Raw genomic sequence first — 20749 nt, 5'->3', positions numbered from 1 at the left:
ATTTTGCTCTTACAAATAGGTCTCGTTGATAAATCCAATTATGACGAGTTCTGCTACAACTAAAAATAAGGTGCTCGATTGTTTCCGGTACTCCAGGACAGCTGTCACAAAATGGATCCAGTCGCCTATTTCGTTTTAAAAGCAATTCATTCGTTACCACCTTCCCATGCACAATTTCATACCATATTGCACGATGAGACGAATTTAGAATGAATGTTTTTAAATATTTTCTTCCAATCAAGATTTAATGATTCCAGGATGATCTTTGGGTTTTTTCAAACGGCTCAAAAAATGGTGGTATAGTTCACTTGATGTTGGATTTCTTGCAACGTTATCAGGGAGGAAAGCTGTCTCTAGTATTACTGTCCTGATGTGATCATATCGCCGAGGAACTTGTGCGATGTTCGGTTGGTTCGCCTTGTTTTCAAGGAATGACCATAAAAATGGCAGGTCGGCACCAAGATGCATCATCCTGTTGACCAGCAAAGCTTTAGCCTTGATTGGCGGTGAATGCAGGTTCAGGCCGCCTCTTTGTTTGGGAAGGATGAGAGTTTCGAAAGCAACTCTCGTCCATGGTTTTCCATACCACAGAAATGAACCTATTCGCGATATAAACTTTCCAGCAAACTTTTTCGGTAGAGGCAGAACTGAAGCAGTATACCACAGCTTAGATGATACGTAAGTATTGATGAGGATGATTTATTGAATAAGATTCAAATTTCGTTCATTGTTCATCCATAGACATTTCTGGAAACCACTTAGTACGTTGCTCCAATTTTCTCGAACAAGGACATCGAAATCCTCATAAAGTACAATCCCCAAAATTTTCACTGAGTTCGTCAGCTGTAACCAATCACTTTGCACTGTCAATGTTATATTTCCTATCATCATCGCACTGGTTTTCCTTGTGTTAAGGATTGCTCCTGATTCGAGGCCAAATGCCTTGAAAGTCTCAACCACCAAAGATAGTTCTAAATCACTTTCAATGAACATAGATATGTTGTCTGCATACGCGTTTAAGACTGCACGCGGAAAGGTGGCCGATAGTCTATCCCAAGGTCTATCCCAAAGTGGTTGAAGATATATTACAAAAAGAAACATCGACAATGGATCTCCTTGCCGCACGGATTTCTGGATTTTGATTTCTTCTGATAGTTTGCCATTGATCAAAACTTTTGAGCAGCTATTTCGGGCAAAATGCATCAGCAAGTTGATTAACTCTTGATTAAAGTTCACTCTTTCCATAGTTTTGGCAAGAAAACAGTGTTCCACCCGATCGAAAGCGTGATCAAAGTCAAATGCTACTGAAATAGCATTACCGTTACCGTTTTTTAGTTCACACACTTTATCAATGATTTTTGCCGTTGCCTCGGAAATTTTTCGTCTACCATTTGAACACTTTTGTTTTTCCGATAACTCTTGAAATTAGTTTATAGTCAAAGTTCAAGAGCGAAATAGGTCAATAACTGTTTACACTATCACTGTTATGCTTCTTCTTCACTAGAACTATGACTCCATCGAAGAAAGATTTCTCAGCCCTTCCAACTAACACATCATTCATCACAAACGTGAACTCTCTCCAGATGGTATGCCATGCATTACTATAGAACTCTTTCGGAAGCGAAGGTAGCTCCGTTGAAGCCGCTGTCAGTTCCGCGTTTGGAGCTGCAGGCGGCTGTTATTGGTAGCCGCTTAATGAAGTCCATTGTCGACAGTCATTCGATAAAAATCCAGAGACGATTCATCTGGACCGATTCCAACACTGTTCTACTGTGGATTCGGTCGAACGCTAGAAAGTACCGACAATACGTTGCTGTGCGTGTAGGCGAAATTCTGGACGAGACCAAGATGCAGGAATGGAGGTACGTGCCGTCAGAGCTGAATGTGGCGGACGATGCGACCAAATGGAAGGGAGCTCCGGATCTACGGCCAACCGATCGTTGGTTCTCTGGTCCAGATTTTTTGTATAAACCGGAGGATCAGTGACCAACGCAGAAGGTGCAGTACGTGGAAATTCAAGAGGAATTACGCACAGTTCATTTTCACCGAGAAGTTACCAGTGCCAGTTTCATCGATTGTCAACGATTTTCTAAATGGGAGCGCCGCCTACGGTCAACTTCGTACGTCTTTATGTTCATCAGACGATGCCGCAACGTAACGGGATCATCTCAGAAGACTAAAGGATTGAATCAGGAAGACTACAGGAATGCAGAAATTGCGCTGTGGCGGCTGGCACAACAGGACGCGTACGCTGAAGAGCTGAAGCAAATGGGAGCAGGATACAAATGTAGAAGCCAGAAGAACAGTACCCTGAGAAAGCTATCTCCGTTCATCGATAAGGGTGGAGAGATTCGTATGGGAGGTCGTATCGGTGCGTCACCCTTTGCTTCGTATGACGCAAAATATCCGGTAATCCTGCCCAAAGGACATCGAGTTACCGAACTAGTTATCGACAGCTGTCACAGAATGTACGGGCATCAAAATGGAGAAACGGTGGTAAACGAGTTGAGGCAGAAATACCACATCTCAAACCTGCGTGCTGAAGTTCGTAAGATCGGCAAACGATGTCAACCCAGACAACCAGTAATCGTATAAGATGTTGCATAAGATGACAAAGTGGAGGCCATATGCGTGCATGCCTCCATTTAGGCGCATGTAAAATGTACGCATATCGCCTCCACTTTATCATCTTATGCGACATCTTATACGATGACTGGTTGACTGGGAATGGTGTCGGACATATAAAGCAGAACCACATATTCCTCGGATGGCACCACTGCCTGCGGAGCGCGTGACACCATTTGTTAGACCGTTCACGATGATCGGGATAGATTACTTTGGACCGTATTTGATCAAAATCGGCAGAAGTGCGGTGAAACGATGGGTCGTACTGTACACATGTCTAACAATTAGAGCAGTGCACCTAGAAGTTGCGGCATCTCTATCGACTGAATCGTGTATGCTGGCGCTTCGCCGGTTCATAGCCAGACGCGGTGCACCACAAAAGATTTACACCGACAACGGGACCAACTTTGTTGGTACCGAACGGGAGTTGTCAAGGCAACTAGAAGACGTGAACCAGAAACTGTCTGAGAGTTTCACGAACGCAAATACAAGTTGGAACTTCATTCCGCCAGCCTCTCCGCACATGGGCGGTGCGTGGGAGAGGATGGTAAGGGCTGTAAAGGCGGCTATGAGCTCGATAAACCACTCCAGAACCGTAACAGAGGAAGTGTTTTACACCGTTCTATGCGAAGCCGAGTCCATGGTCAACTCGAGACCATTAACATACATGCCGCTGGAAGGTTCGGATCAAGAGGCTCTTACTCCAAACCATTTCCTTCTGATGAACTCAGATGGAGTGACGCAAACAGAGAAGTCGCTGACGGAGGAAAGAGAAACTCTACGCAGTAACTGGAGACTCTGTCAGTACATTCTTGATCAGTTTTGGCGCAGGTGGGTCCTTGAGTATCTGCCTGTTATTACACGCAGAACTAAATGGTTTGCAGAAACGAAAGATGTTGAAGTGGACGACATTGTGTTCATCGTGGACGGAAATATCAGGAATCGCTGGGTTCGAGGTAAAGTAACAGCAGTATTTGCAGGGAAGGACGGCCGTATCAGGCAAGCGGAAGTCAGGACTAACTCAGGAATACTTCGTAGACCCTTCGTCAAGCTGGCGGTCATGGATATTGTTTCAGAGAGTAAAGCTGAGGGAGCGGAGCAGCTTTACGGACCGGGGATTGTTGACGAGACCGTAACGCATGCGGGTAGACCCAGCTTGAGCCGCTTCGACCACAAACAGTCACCCGGTTGCGAGGAGGCAACTATTGCAAAACATAACCACGTCAAACAATGACGTGAAGACATGCTTGCTGGTCAGACAAAATACTGTATGAACTGTCAATGAGAAGATAGAGGTGGATAAATACCAAAATTAGCCACATGCGGTAAGAAACGAGTGATTATGATAATTTTCTACAATAACTTGTGTTAAGAAGTGATTTTTCTATTTGCCTGATTTATTTTCTTGATTGAAAGTAATGAATTCGTTTCTATAATGCCGAAATGACAATAAATTTAATATTGACAGGTTACGATCTACAGTTGTTGTAGCTGAGACATCATAAGTATTTTTTACAAATTCAAGTTAAAAATCTACAATTGTAAGTAGTTATAGCTTTGAGAAAATTCATTACTGTTGGCGTTAATTTCATTTATCTAGGAACTGTAATTACCGATTAATTGTCGACAAGAAGTAGCTTGGATATAAAGGGTGACCGGAATTGTAAGCATTTACATTTACACTATTTTGTTTAATTTGCATTGATTAAGTTACATGTACTTTAACTTCTAGCTTTAAAGCATCGTCAATAAAAGAATTTGGACAGCTATAAGAACCGTAAATCTCTTCAACTACTTCTACGTGGCAACACACAAACTTATGAGGCGTGAGTCTATGCTGCGATTAACCCTACTGCAATTGAAATAGCTTTTGAAGGTAATGGCTGTTCCCCTCCGACGTTCATCCACGTTGTACTCGATTGTGTGGTCTGGTATATCGATGTTGGTCCGCGCCACTTCTTGCAGAAAAACTATATCGAGTTCGCCAGAACGGATGAATGTTGCCAAAGCGCTGATTTTTGAATCACATCGGCACATCACATTGCAGCAATTTTATAACTTATCAACTCTGCCATAACGAAGCACATATTGGACGATCTGTAAACATGTTGAAGACGACACATAGGTGCTCAGTATCATGTATCGCTTCGGCTAGACATACACTAGCTCTACTCATGCTTACCACAGAGAAAAACACGCGAGACATCCAAGATAATACCGTGGTGAAGGTGAGTAGGTGAGAGAGTAGTCTGCTCGCAAACTTTGCGAATGATGATCGGATTTGAGTGAACAGTTTTTTTGCTGCGAGATAATTGCGATCTTGTTTGTCTTTTGTCGGCATTAAGGGGAGATCCAGGCCTTTTGATAGTTGATGTGCTGGTAGACTGTATGGCAGATTCTGACATCGTAGAATGTTGTTTACCTCCGTGGCTTGATTCACCAACGAAACTTCCAGAAAGTTGCAAGGAGCTGCCCGTGATCGCTACTGGTGTCGAGTTTACTGTTTCACCCGCAGAGCTGGTATCGAGATTCGCGCTGTGTTCCGTCCAATGCTGGGAACTAGGTGTCCATGTGCTCCATCGATGACACCGATATTTCACTGTAGGCCAGAGATATGTTAGATCTATTGATCAGATGACTTTTCCCTAGTGCATTCAGTGAGCTGGTAGTCTTTCTTCCCTTTTTTCTTGGCTCGATGAAACCGTCGTTGGTGTCGTTTTGCTTCACAGCTTCCGTCATGGTCAACCGGGTGTTAACGGATGTTTTTATGGATTTCGCATACTCGGAACATTTCTGTGCGTAGTGAACATTCCGATTACAACCTAAAACGAATGAGTTCGTGGGAAGTTATCAAGCCGGCTTCATCCTCCAGAAATGTCGTGAATACCAGGTCCCAACGCATCACCTGTTCATTGACTTCAAAGCGGCATACGACAGTATCGACCGCGCAGAGTTACGGAGAATCATGGACGAAAACGGCTTTCCTGGGAAGCTGACTAGACTGATTAAAGCAACGATGGACGGTGTGCAAAACTGCGTAAGGGTTTCGGGTGAACTATCCAGTTCATTCGAATCTCGCCGGGGACTGGAACAAGGTGATGGACTCTCATGCCTACTCTTCAACATCGCTCTGGAAGGTGTGATGCGACGAGCCGGGCTCAACAGCCGGGGAACGATTTTCACAAAATCCGGTCAATTTGTGTGCTTTGTGGACGACAGAACATTTGGAACGGTGGCAGAGCTGTACACCCGCCTGAAACGCGAAGCAGCAAAGGTCGGACTGGTGGTGAATGCCTCAAAAACAAAGTGCATGCGGGTAGGCGGAATCGAACACGACCGGATCCGTCTGGGTAGTAATGTTACGATAGACGGGGATACTTTCGAGGTGGTGGAGGAATTCGTCTACCTCGGATCCTTGCTGACGGCTGACAACAACATGAGCCGTGAAATTCGGAGGCGGATCATCAGCAGAAATCGGGCCTACTACGGGCTGCCGGAAGAAACTGCGGTCGAAAAAGATTTACCCAGATTCACCAAATATACGCTAGCCACCGGTAAAGGCACACGCACGTCCCTCGCACGTCGATCCAAAAAAATTACGTAGTTCGTAGTTGATTTAATAAAAGTGGATTTCATTTGAAACGCGTGTGTAAAATAGTGCTCTGTAGTGATATCTCTTTGCCTGCGTGATAACCGGTGTGTCGACGGTCAAGATCCACTAGACCGCGCTGATCTGCATGCTCCAACCGGAGAACCGAGGTGAGCCACGACCTGCCCAAACATTTCTGGTCCATGATTCTCCATAGCTCTGCGCGGTCGATACTGTCGTATGCCGCTTTGAAGTCGATGAACAGGTGATGCGTTGGGACCTGGTATTTACGGCATTTCTGGAGGATTTGCCGTACGGTAAAGATCTGGTCCGTTGTCTACCGGCCGTCGATGAAGCCGGCTTGATAACTTCCCACGAACTCGTTTGTTTTAGGTGACAGACGACGGAAGATGATCTGGGATAGCACTTTGTAGGCAGCATTCAAAATAGTGATCGCCCTGAAGTTCTCACATTCCAAATGGTCGCCTTTCTTGTGTATGGGGCAGATTACCCCTTCCTTCCACTCCTCCGGTAGCTGTTCGGTTTCCCAGATCCTGACTATCAGCCGATGCAGACAGGTGGCCAACTTTTCTGGGCCCATATTGATGAGTTCAGCTGCGATACCATCCTTACCAGCTGCTTTGTTGGTTTTGAGCTGGTGAATGGCATCCTTAATTTCCCTCAGCGTGGGAGTTGGTTCATTTCCATCCTCCGCTGCACTGGCATCGTCGTTTCTTCCGCTGCCGTGGGCTTCCGTGCCTACGCTCTCCACGCCGTTCAGGTGCTGATCGAAGTGCTGCTTCCACCTTTCGATCACCTCACGTCCGTCCGTCAAGAGGCCTCCGTCTTTATCCCTGCATATTTCGGCTCGCGGCACGAAGCCGTTGCGGGATGCGTTGAGCTTCTGATAGAACTTCCGTGTTTCTTGGGAAAGGCACAGCAGTTCCATTTCTTCACACTCCGCTTCTTCCAGGCGGCGCTTTTTCTCCCGAAAGAGGCGGGTCTGCTGTTTCCGCTTCTGTTTATAACGTTCCACGTTCTGTCGAGTCCCTTAATGCAGCATTACCGCCCTGGCTGCGTTCTTCTCCTACAAAACCGTTCTGCACTCTTCGTTGAATCATTCGTTCCGTCGATTCCGTTCCACGTACCCGATGGTGCTCTCGGCTGCGTCGTTGATGGCTGCTTTCACTGTACTCCAGCAGTCCTCTAGAGGGGCCTCATCGAGCTCGCCCTCGTCTGGCAACGCGGCCTCGAGATGCGCGTATGCTGAGGCGACATCCGGTTGCTTCAGTCGCTCTAGGTTGTACCGTGGCGGTCGCCGGTATCGTACATTGTTGATGACGGAGAGTTTTGGGCGCAGTTTTACCATCACCAGATAGTGGTCGGAGTCGATGTTGGCGCCACGATAGGTCCTGACGTCGATAATATCGGAGAAGTGCCGTCCGTCAATCAGAACGTGGTCGATTTGAGATTCCGTCTGCTGTGGTGATCTCCAGGTGTAACGATAAGGGAGGCTGTGTTGGAAAAAGGTGCTACGTATGGCCATATTTTTGGAGGCGGCGAAATCAATGAGTCGTAGGCCGTTTTCGTTCGTTTGCTGGTGGGCGCTGAACTTACCAATCGTCGGTCTGAATTCCTCCTCCTGGCCTACCTGAGTTTTAAATCTCTTATGATGATCTTGACGTCGTGGCTTGGGCAGCGATCGTACTCGCGTTCGAGCTGCGCTTGAAATGCGTCCTTGTCATCATCAGTGCTTCCGGAGTGTGGGCTGTGCACGTTTATTATGCTGAAGTTGAAGAATCGGCCCTTGATCCTCAACCTGCACATTCTTTCGTCGATCGGCCACCAACCGATCACGCGCCTCTGCATATCACCCATCACGATGAAAGCTGTTCCCAGCTCGTGCATGTTGCCGCAGCTCTGGTAGATGGTATGATTACCTCTAAACGTTCGCACCATGGATCCTGTCCAACACACCTCCTGCAGCGCTACGATGCCGAACCCGCGGTCCTTCAGTATATGCGAGTATGCGGGTGCTCCCAATGAATTGAGAGTTCGGCAGTTCCACGTACCGAGTTTCCAATCGCAAGTCCTTTTTGCTGGGGTCGTTGCCGTTGGTCTCGGTTCGTATTATTCTGTTCCTGATTTTCCGTTACAATGGCTTTTACGGCCGGCTTTCCGGAGGACCATAGTGCACAGTTGAGCATAGAGTCCTTCCCTGGCACTCGGACGTAGATCAGCCGCCCCTAACATGGGGATCAGACGCTGTTGTGAGCCGCTCCTCCTGGAGAACAGACGCTCAGGTTTACCGAAGCAAACCCCCCCTTCCCTGTCAGCCTACGACCAAAGCTCCCACCGGGGTTGGTTACCCGATCTTCCCTAAGGTTGCTCATAGGTTCCGGCTGGTACCGCGTGGAGGTAGGGATAGGAGTTGCTGGGCAGAGGCTAGTGGATCACAATGGGATCTGAATTGCGCAGCATACCCAGCCTTTACCGTGCCACCATGTACAAAACGCTAATAAGACCGGTGCACAATGGTCGGAAAAAGATAAAGTTCGGCCAAAACTCTTTTTATGTGTTTTATCGAAGTTATAGGTTGCCTAGATATGTAATATAGTATTTTTAGTGTTTAAAAAGGGGAATTCAAAAATTACGTAATTTCAATAATTTCAAAAACGGTAAAAATCAGTAAACCCCACATTTTTGCGTTTTTTGTTAAAAAATCAATTCGAATTTAAATAAATGATCATCTTTCGATCAAATCCAATCAAGTTGGTTCAAAACGTGTGAAAAATGTGGAAAGATAAATTTTATTTCAGTAAAAAAATGGAAAAATAACGCAAAATATATGAAAAAACATGACTTTTTTAAATAGCTCTAATTTGAAAAACTGCAAATTTCTGCAAAATATTTAAACGTTTTTAGGCAGCTCTAAGCATGATGTTTAAGATGTACTATTCGAAATTGCGGCGACACGTGACGACACGAACCGTTTTTTAACTTAAAAATTACCAAAATTTCTAAGGTACAATATATGAAAATTTGAAAAGTTTTGTGACACATTAATTTTGCACCATACGTGCATTCAAACAGTCCAATAACAAGCTTTCATATGCTGGATAACTTAAAACATATATTCCATTCTCAAAATATTATTATTTTACTTTTTTCGAATAATTCATTTTTTAATTTTATGACTTAGGCCACTTTGGCAGTGAAAATGTCATTGAAATACAAAAGCTGGTATGCTTTTAATTAAGAATCTTAAAAGTGCAATACATTAACTTTGTTATAAGGTGAAATACAGTTTAAAAATATCAATTTCGTTTTTTGAGAGTTTTGGCCGCCCCTTTGTATGGAGCCCGACCAATGTGCGGTGGTCCTCTACGGGCACGAGACAAGGATCATGCTCGAGGAAGCCCTGCAAGCACTCGGAGTTTTCGAGCGACGCGTGCTAAGGACGATCTTCGGCGGTGTGCAGGAGAACGGTGTGTGGCGGAGTAGGATGAACCACGAGCTCGCTGCACTTAACGGCGAACCCAGCATCCAGAAGGTGGCCAAAGCCGGAAGGATACGGTGGGCAGGGCATGTTGCAAGAATACCGAATAACAGCTCTGCAAAGCTGGTGTTTGCAACTGATCTGGTTGGCACAAGAAGGCGTGGAGTGCAGAGAGCACGATGGGCGTACCAGGTGGAGCGTGACCTGGCGAGCATTGGGTGCGTCCGAGGATGGGGAGCGGTAGCCCCAAACCGAGTATTGTGGCGTACTATTGTTGATTACGACTTGTCTTAAATGTGATGTTGAACAAATAAATGTATGTAATGTAGGTATACAGGAATGGCATTCCGCACTGAAAATGTGCACAATGCAGCTCATTTTCATATTGAAACCGCGCACACTTGCACACACACTGAGGAGCATGCCATCCCTGCAGGTGTGGTTAGGGCCTGTTCATAAAATACGTATACTCTTAGGAGGGAGTGTTCTGGCAAAAGCCTACGCTCCATACAAATTTCTAAATTTTTTATGGACAAAGGTCTACGAGGTTAATGAGGGGGAGAGTAGGGGTTTCTAGGTGGTCTGAGATGGCCCAAAAAGTCTGCGTTGTTTACGGACAGCGCCTTACAAGAATTATCAAGGTGATAAAACAAAACTATTAGGTGAGTTCTGAAGCAAGCACTAGTTATCATTTTGTTATAGGGCTGTTTTTCGACTTTGCTCGGGTTTACAATGTGTTCAAAGCTATTGATTGCAATACTTCATTTCTCACAGAGTAAAATCACATCTTCCTATATGTTACGCATGAAACCGAACAGAACAAAGACGACAAATCACTACAACAGTCATTGACACGACAAAACTTCTCAGGATCAGTACAAACGACCACACTAAACGAAATCGACGAATCCCAGTGTAAATGGAATTAATCATAGGTAATAATAATAATAATGCAAGTCTATATCACTCGGAAGTCCCAAGTCATTCCATTGTAAGCGTTGCATGTCTAAGGTCTACCAACGCTGTCCATCTCCTCATTACAGCCCGGTAGCAAGTGGTGAACAAGTGCTGAAGCGTCACACACTCACATTCCGTTGTTGGAGTCTAAGCTCGGTCAGAATAATTATTATTCAGATCCATTCGCGAAGCTGATTTCCTCCCATCAGAGAAGTTTTACTACGCCATTGTGAGCCGTACGTAGGTACCTACGTTGTTGTTTGCTTTTGCCTTTCTTTCCTCTATGGGGGAGAGTTCAATGAAATTATTTAAATCATGTGGTTCGAATTCACGCAGCCGGCCAAACTGGATTAATGCGAGGAGGGTCTCCTACTTCCAAAATATTCCTTGCAAACACCTCATCATGCCCCCAGAGCTAGCTTGAATAGGCGCGCGCATTACCTGTCCAAGTAGCTACCACCACTCAAAAAGTTATGTTTTATTTATTTTCATTTTGTTCTTTCTCTGCGCTTAGTATTCCTTCCTGTTTGCTCTCTTTCCCACTCCCACACAATCCTGCTGCGGAGCGACAATATGTATGGCGACGAGGCGATCTACGCCGGCCGGGAGCGTAAAATATCGATTATCAATTCTATCGCGATATATTTTTTGAGGAAAAATGATAAACGTGAAAACATTGCCAAGTACAATTTCAACACTGATTGGGAAGATCGGGGTGAAATGCGCTCGTGGAGCTCATCGATATCTCACCGATTTTTTTTTTTATTTCTGGATTGCTTCCCGAGCAGGAACGAATAACTGCCACATAACTGCAGCATACCAAAGTCAGGTATCATACCAAGATGAGGTATTGATCGGTTAGCCTGGTATTGAAAATAAATAATTTTAGTATTGTGTAGGTATTTATATAACACCTCGACGAGTTATTGGTTTGGTGTTGAGGGCTGCTTGAGGTATTATTCAGTTATGGAAAAATCACTATAAAAAGAATCGCCGATTATTATTTAGGTATTGTCATACTTGATGTCATTATTCACGTGTTATGCACAGAACACACACCAGTTATGATTTCAGGTATTTTACCTCTTATGCAGGGCTACCTAATACCTTATTCAGGTTGTAGGTATTCGGTTTTCCATACCTGAGTTTGGCATTCTTCAGCTATTTTCTCCTGCTCGGGTGGAGGAAGTTCTAGTGAAGTCCTCAGCAGAATTCCTAGGAAGTTTCTAGAGGAACTCCCATTACACATGACAAATATTTGGCCAAACAAGCTTGACAAAAGGCCAATACAACGTGAATCATGGCAACCTGGAATGAATGCTGGACTACAATGACAAATATTTGGGATTATGACAAACAGTCTAATGGCACCTTTAGGAACTCCTTGGGGAATTTCTCGGGAATATTTCACAGTAATTCTTAGATGAATTTCTGGAGAAACTCCTGAAAAAATTCGTTGAGGGCATCCTGAAAAATTCCTAGATAAGATCCTGGAGAAATCCCTGGAGGAGTTCTTTAAGAAATTCACGGACGAGTTCCTAGAAGAATTGTTGGAGGATTTGTTAGAGGAATATTCGGAGGAATTCCTTCCAAAACTCTGCCAGCAACATGAAGGAGAAAATCTCGGTCTTGTTTAACTGCTCTGTTCCGCATTTCGCACCGAATTCTTCCCAGAAAGCTGCCAGCTCATCCACACCCTTCAACAGTCAACTACGGAGAGCGAGCGTTCAGCTCTAGTTAAAGCAATTTCATTGCGCATTGGCGACAGGTGAGTTACGGTTTACATTGAACTAGGTATACCTACAGTACATTCTGACCAAAACGGCAGCCTATTTATTGTACCCATAAACAAATAGAATCGCTCCATAAAAAATCAAAAAGCGCTCCATAAAGAATGAACATATGTTCCATGAAAATGTGCAATGTTACCCATAAATAATTGAAAACGTTCCATACTTTATGGAAAATGTACCGGTAAAACATGAAATTTTCTCACTAAAAGTGGAATTTTGCACCAATAAATAATACTGGAATGCTCCAGAATAAAATACAAATGCTCCACAGATAAATACAAATGACCCATAAAAAATTAAAAATGTACCCAAAGAAAATTGAATATTGCTCCATAAAAAAATTAAATTGCGCCATAAAAAATTGAAATTGCACCATAGAAAATAGATAAATTCTCCATAAGTATTATCCAACTGCACCATAGAAAATATGAATTGCTCCATGAAAAATTGAAAATCCTCCATAGATAGCATATTCTCATAATTTAATTCGACAGGGCTGAATTGCTCTACATTACGATTACACTGCTTTAGTGGTGCAAATGTTTAAAGTTATGGAGAATTTTCAATTTTTTATGGAGCAAATTGTATTTTATGTGGTGCAGTTTGATAATACTTATGGAGCATTTGTCTATTTTCTATGGTGCAATTTCAATTTTTTATGGTGCAATTTGATTCGTACAATTTTATTTTTTATGGAGCGTTTGGATTTTTCTATGGAGCATTAGTATTTTATTATGGAGCATTTCTGTATTATTTATTGGAGCAAAATTTCACTTTTAATGAGAAAATTTTATGTTTTACCGGTACATTTTTTATAAAGTATGGAACGTTTTTAATTATTTATGGGTAATATGGCACATTTTCATTGAACATATGTTCATTCTTTATGGAGCGCTTTTTGATTTTCTATGGAGCATTTGCAATATATTATGGTTGCAATAACCCTTTGCCCACCAAAACAGAGACCTGGTATTCTGCACGCGTACAGTCGATTCACGTGCCGGTCGTCCGTCGTCGTCTTCGTCGGTAAAAGGTTATTGCGGCCATAATAATTACAAAATGCACCATAGGAAAATCAAAATGCACCATAAATAATTAAGCAATGTACCGACAAAATGCACAGCTTTCTCCATAAATAAATAGAAATGTTCCATAATAAATTAAAAATGTAGCGGTAAACCAAAAGATTTTCTAGTTAAAAATGAAACATTGTATCAATAAAAATATAAATAAAACACCATAAACAAATAAGTTTGCTCCATAAAAAATAATAAAAATATCCATAAATAATGAACATTTGCTCCATAACTATACCATATTTGCTCCATAAAAAATTAAAATTGCACCATAAATACCATCAAATTGCACCATTAACAAACTATAAATTTTTCCTCAAAGAATGCAAAATCTACAAAAATTAATCAAATTCTGCATCATTAGCAGTATTTCAATGGCTAGTAGCACTGGAAATATGTAAGTATATAGTAATATGTGGAATTTAAAAGGCTATATTCTGCACCTTCTGCCTAAATTAAAAAAAAATCAAATCTAACTATACATGTCAATGGTTGCTCCTCCGTGATTGATCTGAGCTGGTACCAATTGCACTGGGATCCAAATGAATAAGGGCTGGGACACTCCACTTATTCTAAAAGTGCAATTTAAGCAGCTCATACATTCTTGATCAATAACGGCGCTGGCCACGTCCTTATAGTCAGTTAGGAAGGGAAAGGGATGTTCTAACATTCTAGTGTGCTGGTTGTTGCTACTAAAGACCGAGATCACCTCTGCATCCCCACAACCAGCACGGATGCGATCCATGAATAGGGGTTATTTTTATAGTGTTCGTGATAGATTGTGTGGTGAATAAGGTGAATAAGGTCAAGCGGCACAGCACGCTTTGGTTGCATAACTTGTAGGCGTTATATATACTGTGCTGTGAGAAGAAGTTGGAAATGAGGGAAACGACTTTTTTCCAATTCGTTTCTGGTTCTAGTGAAGACTATGAACATATGAATATACATTAGTTGTATATGTAGAGAAGAGAGAGCGAGAGAAAGTGGATAGAAAGATATAAAGTAGGATGAAAGGAACGGGCCAGGGATTGAACCCATGACCTTCTGCATACGAATCAGAAGCGGTAGCCACTAGACCACCAAACCCGTTTTCTGCTCCTCCTGATAATCTAAAAAGAATCTAATAAAAAGAACGTCAGTTGTTATCAGGATACTTAGTTTATTTTATAATTATATAAAACATGGATTAATTTTTTGATAATTTTTCCGATCAAATTGAAATCATTAATAAATATAATATATTTGCATTACATATTATGTAAACTCCAAGGGCTAACCCTTCTTTCAAAATGCGGATTCTTTTAATACATGCGGCGTAGCCTGTGAATGCGTTGTAACTGTGTCGATTCGGTTATAGGTAATCCACAAATCCATGAATTTGCCCGGTATAATGCAAACAGAGATGTTATCCCGTGAGCGTTAGCGAGTTCGAACAGCAAGCGATTATCCGGTAAATTGCATTCATAGTGTTTCCATTTTTTGAGTCGTTCTATCATAGATGCGTGCTTCGGTACCGTAAACCGGGGTCAAATTGATCAGCGGGGTGAAATTGATCACTCTGGTACTACATTGTAATTCCACACTAGGAACTCTTAAGCGTCGTAATGATCTTGAACTTTTTACGTCATCTGGTTCTCAGGTGTCTAGAGATGAGTGTAGACTTTTATTTTTTTAGAAAAAAGTTAGTTTTGCCTTATTTTTTAGGAATTTGCAATGTACTTCTCATTTAGCTGAAACCATTGCTACTAAACAATCAATTGCGAATAGGACTTCCCATGAATTCTCTGTTTTAACATTTTTATGGAGCCTTGGTTGGGGTGTTATGCAGCTAATCAGAACATGAAATAGTTATAAAAAGTTCATTTTATGAAGAAATAGTCATTTATTGTGATATAAATCACTTATTTCAATTAAAATTGCCTACCTTTAGGCGTTTAAGGGGAAATTTCAAAATTTATTTTTGCATTTAAAATATTAAATTCACTAGTTGTAAGATTTTAGACGCGTTATTCGGTTTTAGAAAAGCTAAATTAAGCGGTGAAGGAAATTTTCCTTTCCAACCAATGCTTAATTATATACTGATCAATTTCGCCCCAAAGTGACATTTCCAATATTTTGATATTTGGAGTTATTTAACTTAAAGTTTAAATTTGTTGTACAAAATTCTGTCACATGGTTCCATGGAGATCCACTGGGTACTGATTTTACAGAAATGTTTTTGGCAATATTTGAACAGGCACTGATGTTATCAGCAAAAGTTGCTTTAAAGTGATCAATTTGACCCCGGATTACGGTACATGGATTCTGTTTATTTTCTTCTTACTTTTCATATTAACATTATCCCATCCACATCCTAAAACTATATGTCGTTGGACACTGCAGCAATGGTACAATAAGATTAAATTTATGTAGCTTTTACATTCTTTGTGGTGAAATTTACAATTTGTTTATGGTGCAATTTGATTATATTTATGGTGCAATTTCAATTTTTTATGGAGCAAATATGGTATAATTATGGAGCAAATGTTCATTATTTATGGATATTTTTATTATTTTTTATGGAGCAAACTTATTTGTTTATGGTGTTTTATTTAATTTTTTATTGATACAATGTTTCATTTTTAACTAGAAATTTTTTTGGTTTACCGCTACATTTTTAATTTATTATGGAACATTTCTATTTATTTATGGAGAATGCTGTGCATTTTATCGGTACATTACTTAATTATTTATGGTGCATTTTTGTTTTTCTATGGTGCACTTTCGTTATCTATGGGTGCATTAAATAGGCTGCCGTCTTCGTCATCGGTTGGTGATGGTGAATCAATGTTTTATGGTCTAGTTATAAATTTGAATCGAATGGACACAATGGGGCGTTCTTTGACGGTCTAGCCGGCGTCGTTTTACAGTCATTGCATCCTTATTGTTTCGTTCGGATTTGTAGTAAGAGCGTGCAGCGGCCGGTGGTGGTAATGAACACATTCCATCTAAGAGGGGTCGTGGTACTTTGCACGCGCCTAAGGAGATAGATGAACCGTTTGTTTTTTGGCGCGTGATCTGGGACAATCAGAGCTGAGAAATTGATGTCAACTGGTTTGGTTTCACTACTACGACTACAGTGGCGTTATTGTTTTAAAAAATACGTGAGTTTCTAATTATTTCACGTTAGATGAAGAAGCATGGGGCAGCAGGCATTACATTCCCGGGGCCTGACGAACACCCCCCCGCTTGCGAGTCATCTGCGTAGTCGCCGGCTAAGAATAGGACTACTAACCCCAATTCAAAGTGTCATGCGACCCGTGCCAAGAAATGAGTGATCGAGAGGGTGAAAAGATGCTCGATCGTTAACGGAACCTGTGGGCTATCTGGGCGCAGTAGTTCGTCCCTTACTGCATTAATGCAGGGCTCTGGCCTTGTAAAACTATTCCCCTGTGTAACTCGTGGGATGAACTATGAAGTCAACTTTGAATAAAAAAAAATCAATCAGGAGGTAGTGGTAGTCAGGGATGAGAAATGTACTGGAAAAAACGGTTACCGGCTGTACATTTGACATTTTTCCATACGAACATCATAGGCCCAGCCAAACTCAAACTGTTTGAAAAATAAATGTCATAACATTTTTTTTCCTGCAGCCTTCTTTCTCGAAACGGTTTCCAAGCGCGAGAGCGCCAGTACTCGAGCACAACGACGACAAAAAAATCTGTCTCTCCCGTTTTCGCATTTTTCTGCGTTTCAAACCGCTTCTAGACAAACTTCTTTACATGCATCACAAAGCTAGGAGTGTGCTCTAGCTATTTCTGCAAACAGATTTAAATTATTTATTAAAACAAGTGAGTTATTAGCAGTTGAAAGTATTTGACATTTTTCGCAATCACCCGCCTCAGCATGCCTGCTCATAAATATTTTCGTGGGGAAGCGAAAACCATCAAGCGTCTGCTTGACTGCCGTCGGTGCGGCGTCTGATGGTATTGGTTCTGCCGTTGTTTTGTTTTTATTTCACTGCCAGTACCTATCGGAAAAGAGAAAAAAGTGTTTTTGCCATCCCTGGTGGTAGTTATTATTATTATTATTATTAATATTTATTAAAGACACTTTACCACTTATGTGGCATTCGTGTCTAGGTAGTGGTAGTGGCAAGGCTAACCCCTTCGCAACAAGTGGGTTGATGAGGTCGTTAAGGAGAAGTGATGAGTCAGGGGTGGAACGCGGCGCGCGTGGGAGCTCAGATCCATTCCCCGGCTAGCCTGCCGGTGTAGATATTGGACGGAGCGTGGTTGATGAGGGTCATCAACAAAAGCGAGCAGGGCTGTCCGCTATTAAGGTGGCTGGACAGCAACTTGGCAAGTCAATGGACTTTGCGTCCACGAAGTCCAACATTAGTAAGGACCTGAAAATGGCCCTGTTGCGACTTCGTAAGTCGATGGACGGGTCACCGATGTGGAACTTGCAGGGATCCCTTAGCGTAGGTAAGGCCCCAGGTCCGGACGGAGTTCCGAATCTGGCCTTAAAAGTAGCTATCGCAGAGGCTCCCGAGATGTTCAGGTCTGCTATGCAGAAATGCCTGGACGAGGGAATTTTCCCAGAAGCTTGGAAGAGGCAGAGGGTACTATTGCCAAAGGCGGGGAAACCACCCGGAGACCCGTCGGCATATAGACCAACATTTTTGATTGACACGGCGGGGAAGGTGCTCGAAAAGATCATCCTCAATAGAATGTTGAGGTTCACCGAGGGCGAAAATGGTTTTTCGAGCAACCAGTACGGCTTCCGGAAGGTGAGGTCGACCGTAGACGTTATATTGTCGGTTTCAAAAACCACCGAGAAAGCACTCTAGTTTAAGAGGAGGGGAATTCGCTTCTGTGCGGTAGTGACTCTGGATGTAAGGAATGCGTTTAAGGTAAAACTGGAAGGATTTCCTCATTTTGCTGGTTTTTGAATTTTTATTAAATAACGAAGCAATATTTTCGAAATCGGTTTTCGTGCACATGTGTAGAGTATGGATCAAGGTAGGGTCTTGTACCATTTGGGCAGGTGTACCTATTTTGGGCACTTGCCGCTATAACTAAGTCAATTTCAAACTGATTGATTTGAATTTTTGTATAGAGTGAGGCACGCACAGTATCTAAATCTATACAAAAATTCAAATCAATCGGTTTGGAATTGACTTAGTTATAGCGGCAAGTGCCCAAAATAGGAACACCTGCCCAAATGGTACAAGACCCTATCTTCTGATTTTTTTTTTGAGGTGGAAAATGTTTTCCATTTTTGCAGAAACCATTTTTTTGTGGAATTTTGTTCAAAAATGGTTTCTGCAAAAACGAAAAACATTTTCCACCACGAAAAAAAATCAGAAGATACCCTGATCCATCAGAAGGCCAGCTCCATAGGCACGTTATCCTCCATTTGGGACATTTGTGCCATTATAAAAAAAAAAAACAAAAACCAAAAAGTGAGGAAATGGATCCAGTTTCGCCTTAATAGCGCCAGCTGGTCTGCTATTGCCGATGCTCTCTTGCGTCTGGGGATACCGGAGTACCTGTACAAGATTCTCGAAAGTTACTTTCAGAAACGTGTACTAGTCTACGACACGGAGGTGGGTCGGAAGTGCTTTCACATAACCTCAGGAGTCCCGCAAGGTTCCATCCTGGGTCCGGTGTTATGGAATGTCATGTACGACGAGGTTAGACTATCCATACTTGTTAGGCCAGGACTACAAAAAGTAACGTCGCTAATCGACTCCGCACCGTTCCGACTGTAGGTACTCTTGGTACCGACGTTAGCTTGATCGATATCTAGCAAGGCCAGCGTCTCTAGCAGGATCTGACCCCCCCTGGTTCGTGAAACGGCTTCCCCATTTCACGGCCCAGGCATTAAAGTCACCCGCTATTACCACCGGCCTTCGCCCTGTTAGCACGGACGTCATACAGTCCAGCATCTGCGTGAACTACTCGATCGGCCACCGCAGAGGCGCATAACAGCTACAGAAGAAGAGACCGTTTACTTTGGCTATCACGAAGCCCTCATAGTTCGTAGACACCAACTCCTGGACGGTGTAGTTACCCGTCGTTCATATCGCCGCCATATTTTTATCCATCTGTGACACGGTTGCCGTTGCCCCGCCATGATGGCGATATTCGAAACCGCTTGACAAAGCAGTTGCTGAGCTGCGTAACAGTAATTCCGGTTCAGCTGCGTTTCCTGCACTGTGATTTTTCCGCTGCGGATTTCTTGAAAACCGGGCACCTTGGATCACCTCTTGGATGCCTTTTGTTCACAGATTTCCCGATACAAATCAGAAAAATGAGTGGACTCGTGCAGCCTTGTGCCTTCGGCGTCGCATCTGCTACACAATTTGCTTCTGTCAGGGCCTTTGCAGTCCCATGACTTGTGTCCTGGTTCCAGACACCTGAAACAAACCTCCGGTGACTGGTGGAACGTCAGATGACATACGCACCAGCCTACCTTAATCTTCCCTACTTTAACGAACTTTTTTACGCCCGCCACAGGAAGCTGAACCATCCTTCCAGGAAATTTCCAGGCATTCTTTCAAAGATTCCTCCTTGGATTCTGGCAGTGATTTCTCCATGAATTTTTTTTCAGCGATTTTTCCAGGTATTTCACCAGATATTCCTCCAGGAAATCCCCAGGAGTTCCTCCAGGAGTTCTTCCAGGAGTTTCTCCTGGAATTGCTAAATGATTTTTTCCTGGGATTCCTTCAGATATCCACGCAGGCATTCCTCCAGGATTTCACCCAGGAATTTCTCCAGGATCTCCTCGAAGAATTTCTCCAGGAGATTCTTCAGAGATTACTTCAATAATTCTTCCAGAATTTACTCTAGGAATACCTTCTAGATTTTTTTCCAGGAATTCCTCCAAGAATCCTTGCAGATTTTCCTCCAGGAATTGCGGCATGGATTCTTCTAGGAATTCCGCTGAAAATATCTCCATGAAGTTCTTCAGAGATTTTTCCAGGGATTTCTCCACAAATTTCTCCAAGGATTCTTCCAGGAATTTCTCAGGGGATTTTTACAGAAAGTTCTGCCAGAGTTCCTCTAGAGTTTCCCTCAGAAATTCATCCAGTAATTGTTGCAAGAATGTCTCCAAAAATTCCTTCAGGAATATCTTCAAGAGTTCCTGCAGCATTTCTCAAAGGAAAACCTCCAGGAATTCTTCCAGGTAATTCCTCCAGGATTTAATCCAGGAACTCCTCCAG

At 42.8% G+C, this 20749-nt stretch overlaps 1 protein-coding gene across 1 annotated transcript; it reads left to right on the top strand.

The window, feature by feature from the left end:
* The first annotated feature begins 2130 nt into the window (after positions 1-2130).
* On the top strand, positions 2131-3859 carry LOC134290766 (uncharacterized). Its single transcript, XM_062857962.1, has 3 exons — positions 2131-2548; positions 2832-3410; positions 3510-3859. The coding sequence occupies exons 1-3, from the start codon at positions 2131-2133 to the stop codon at positions 3857-3859; spliced, it is 1347 nt and encodes a 448-aa protein (XP_062713946.1).
* Positions 3860-20749: the final 16890 nt, after the last annotated feature.

This window comes from Aedes albopictus, chromosome 3 (genome assembly GCF_035046485.1).
Source record: "Aedes albopictus strain Foshan chromosome 3, AalbF5, whole genome shotgun sequence".
Classification (NCBI taxonomy): Eukaryota; Metazoa; Arthropoda; class Insecta; order Diptera; family Culicidae; genus Aedes; species Aedes albopictus.
This window is presented reverse-complemented; position numbering and strand designations above follow the sequence as displayed.

Coding starts and splice junctions, on each gene's coding strand:
- LOC134290766 (XM_062857962.1), top strand. CDS start 2,131: ATGTTCATCAGACGATGCCGCAACGTAACGGGATCATCTCAGAAGACT. Junction 2,549..2,831: donor AAACCTGCGTGCTGAAGTTC/GTAAGATCGGCA, acceptor TGATCGGGATAG/ATTACTTTGGACCGTATTTG. Junction 3,411..3,509: donor GGAAAGAGAAACTCTACGCA/GTAACTGGAGAC, acceptor AATGGTTTGCAG/AAACGAAAGATGTTGAAGTG.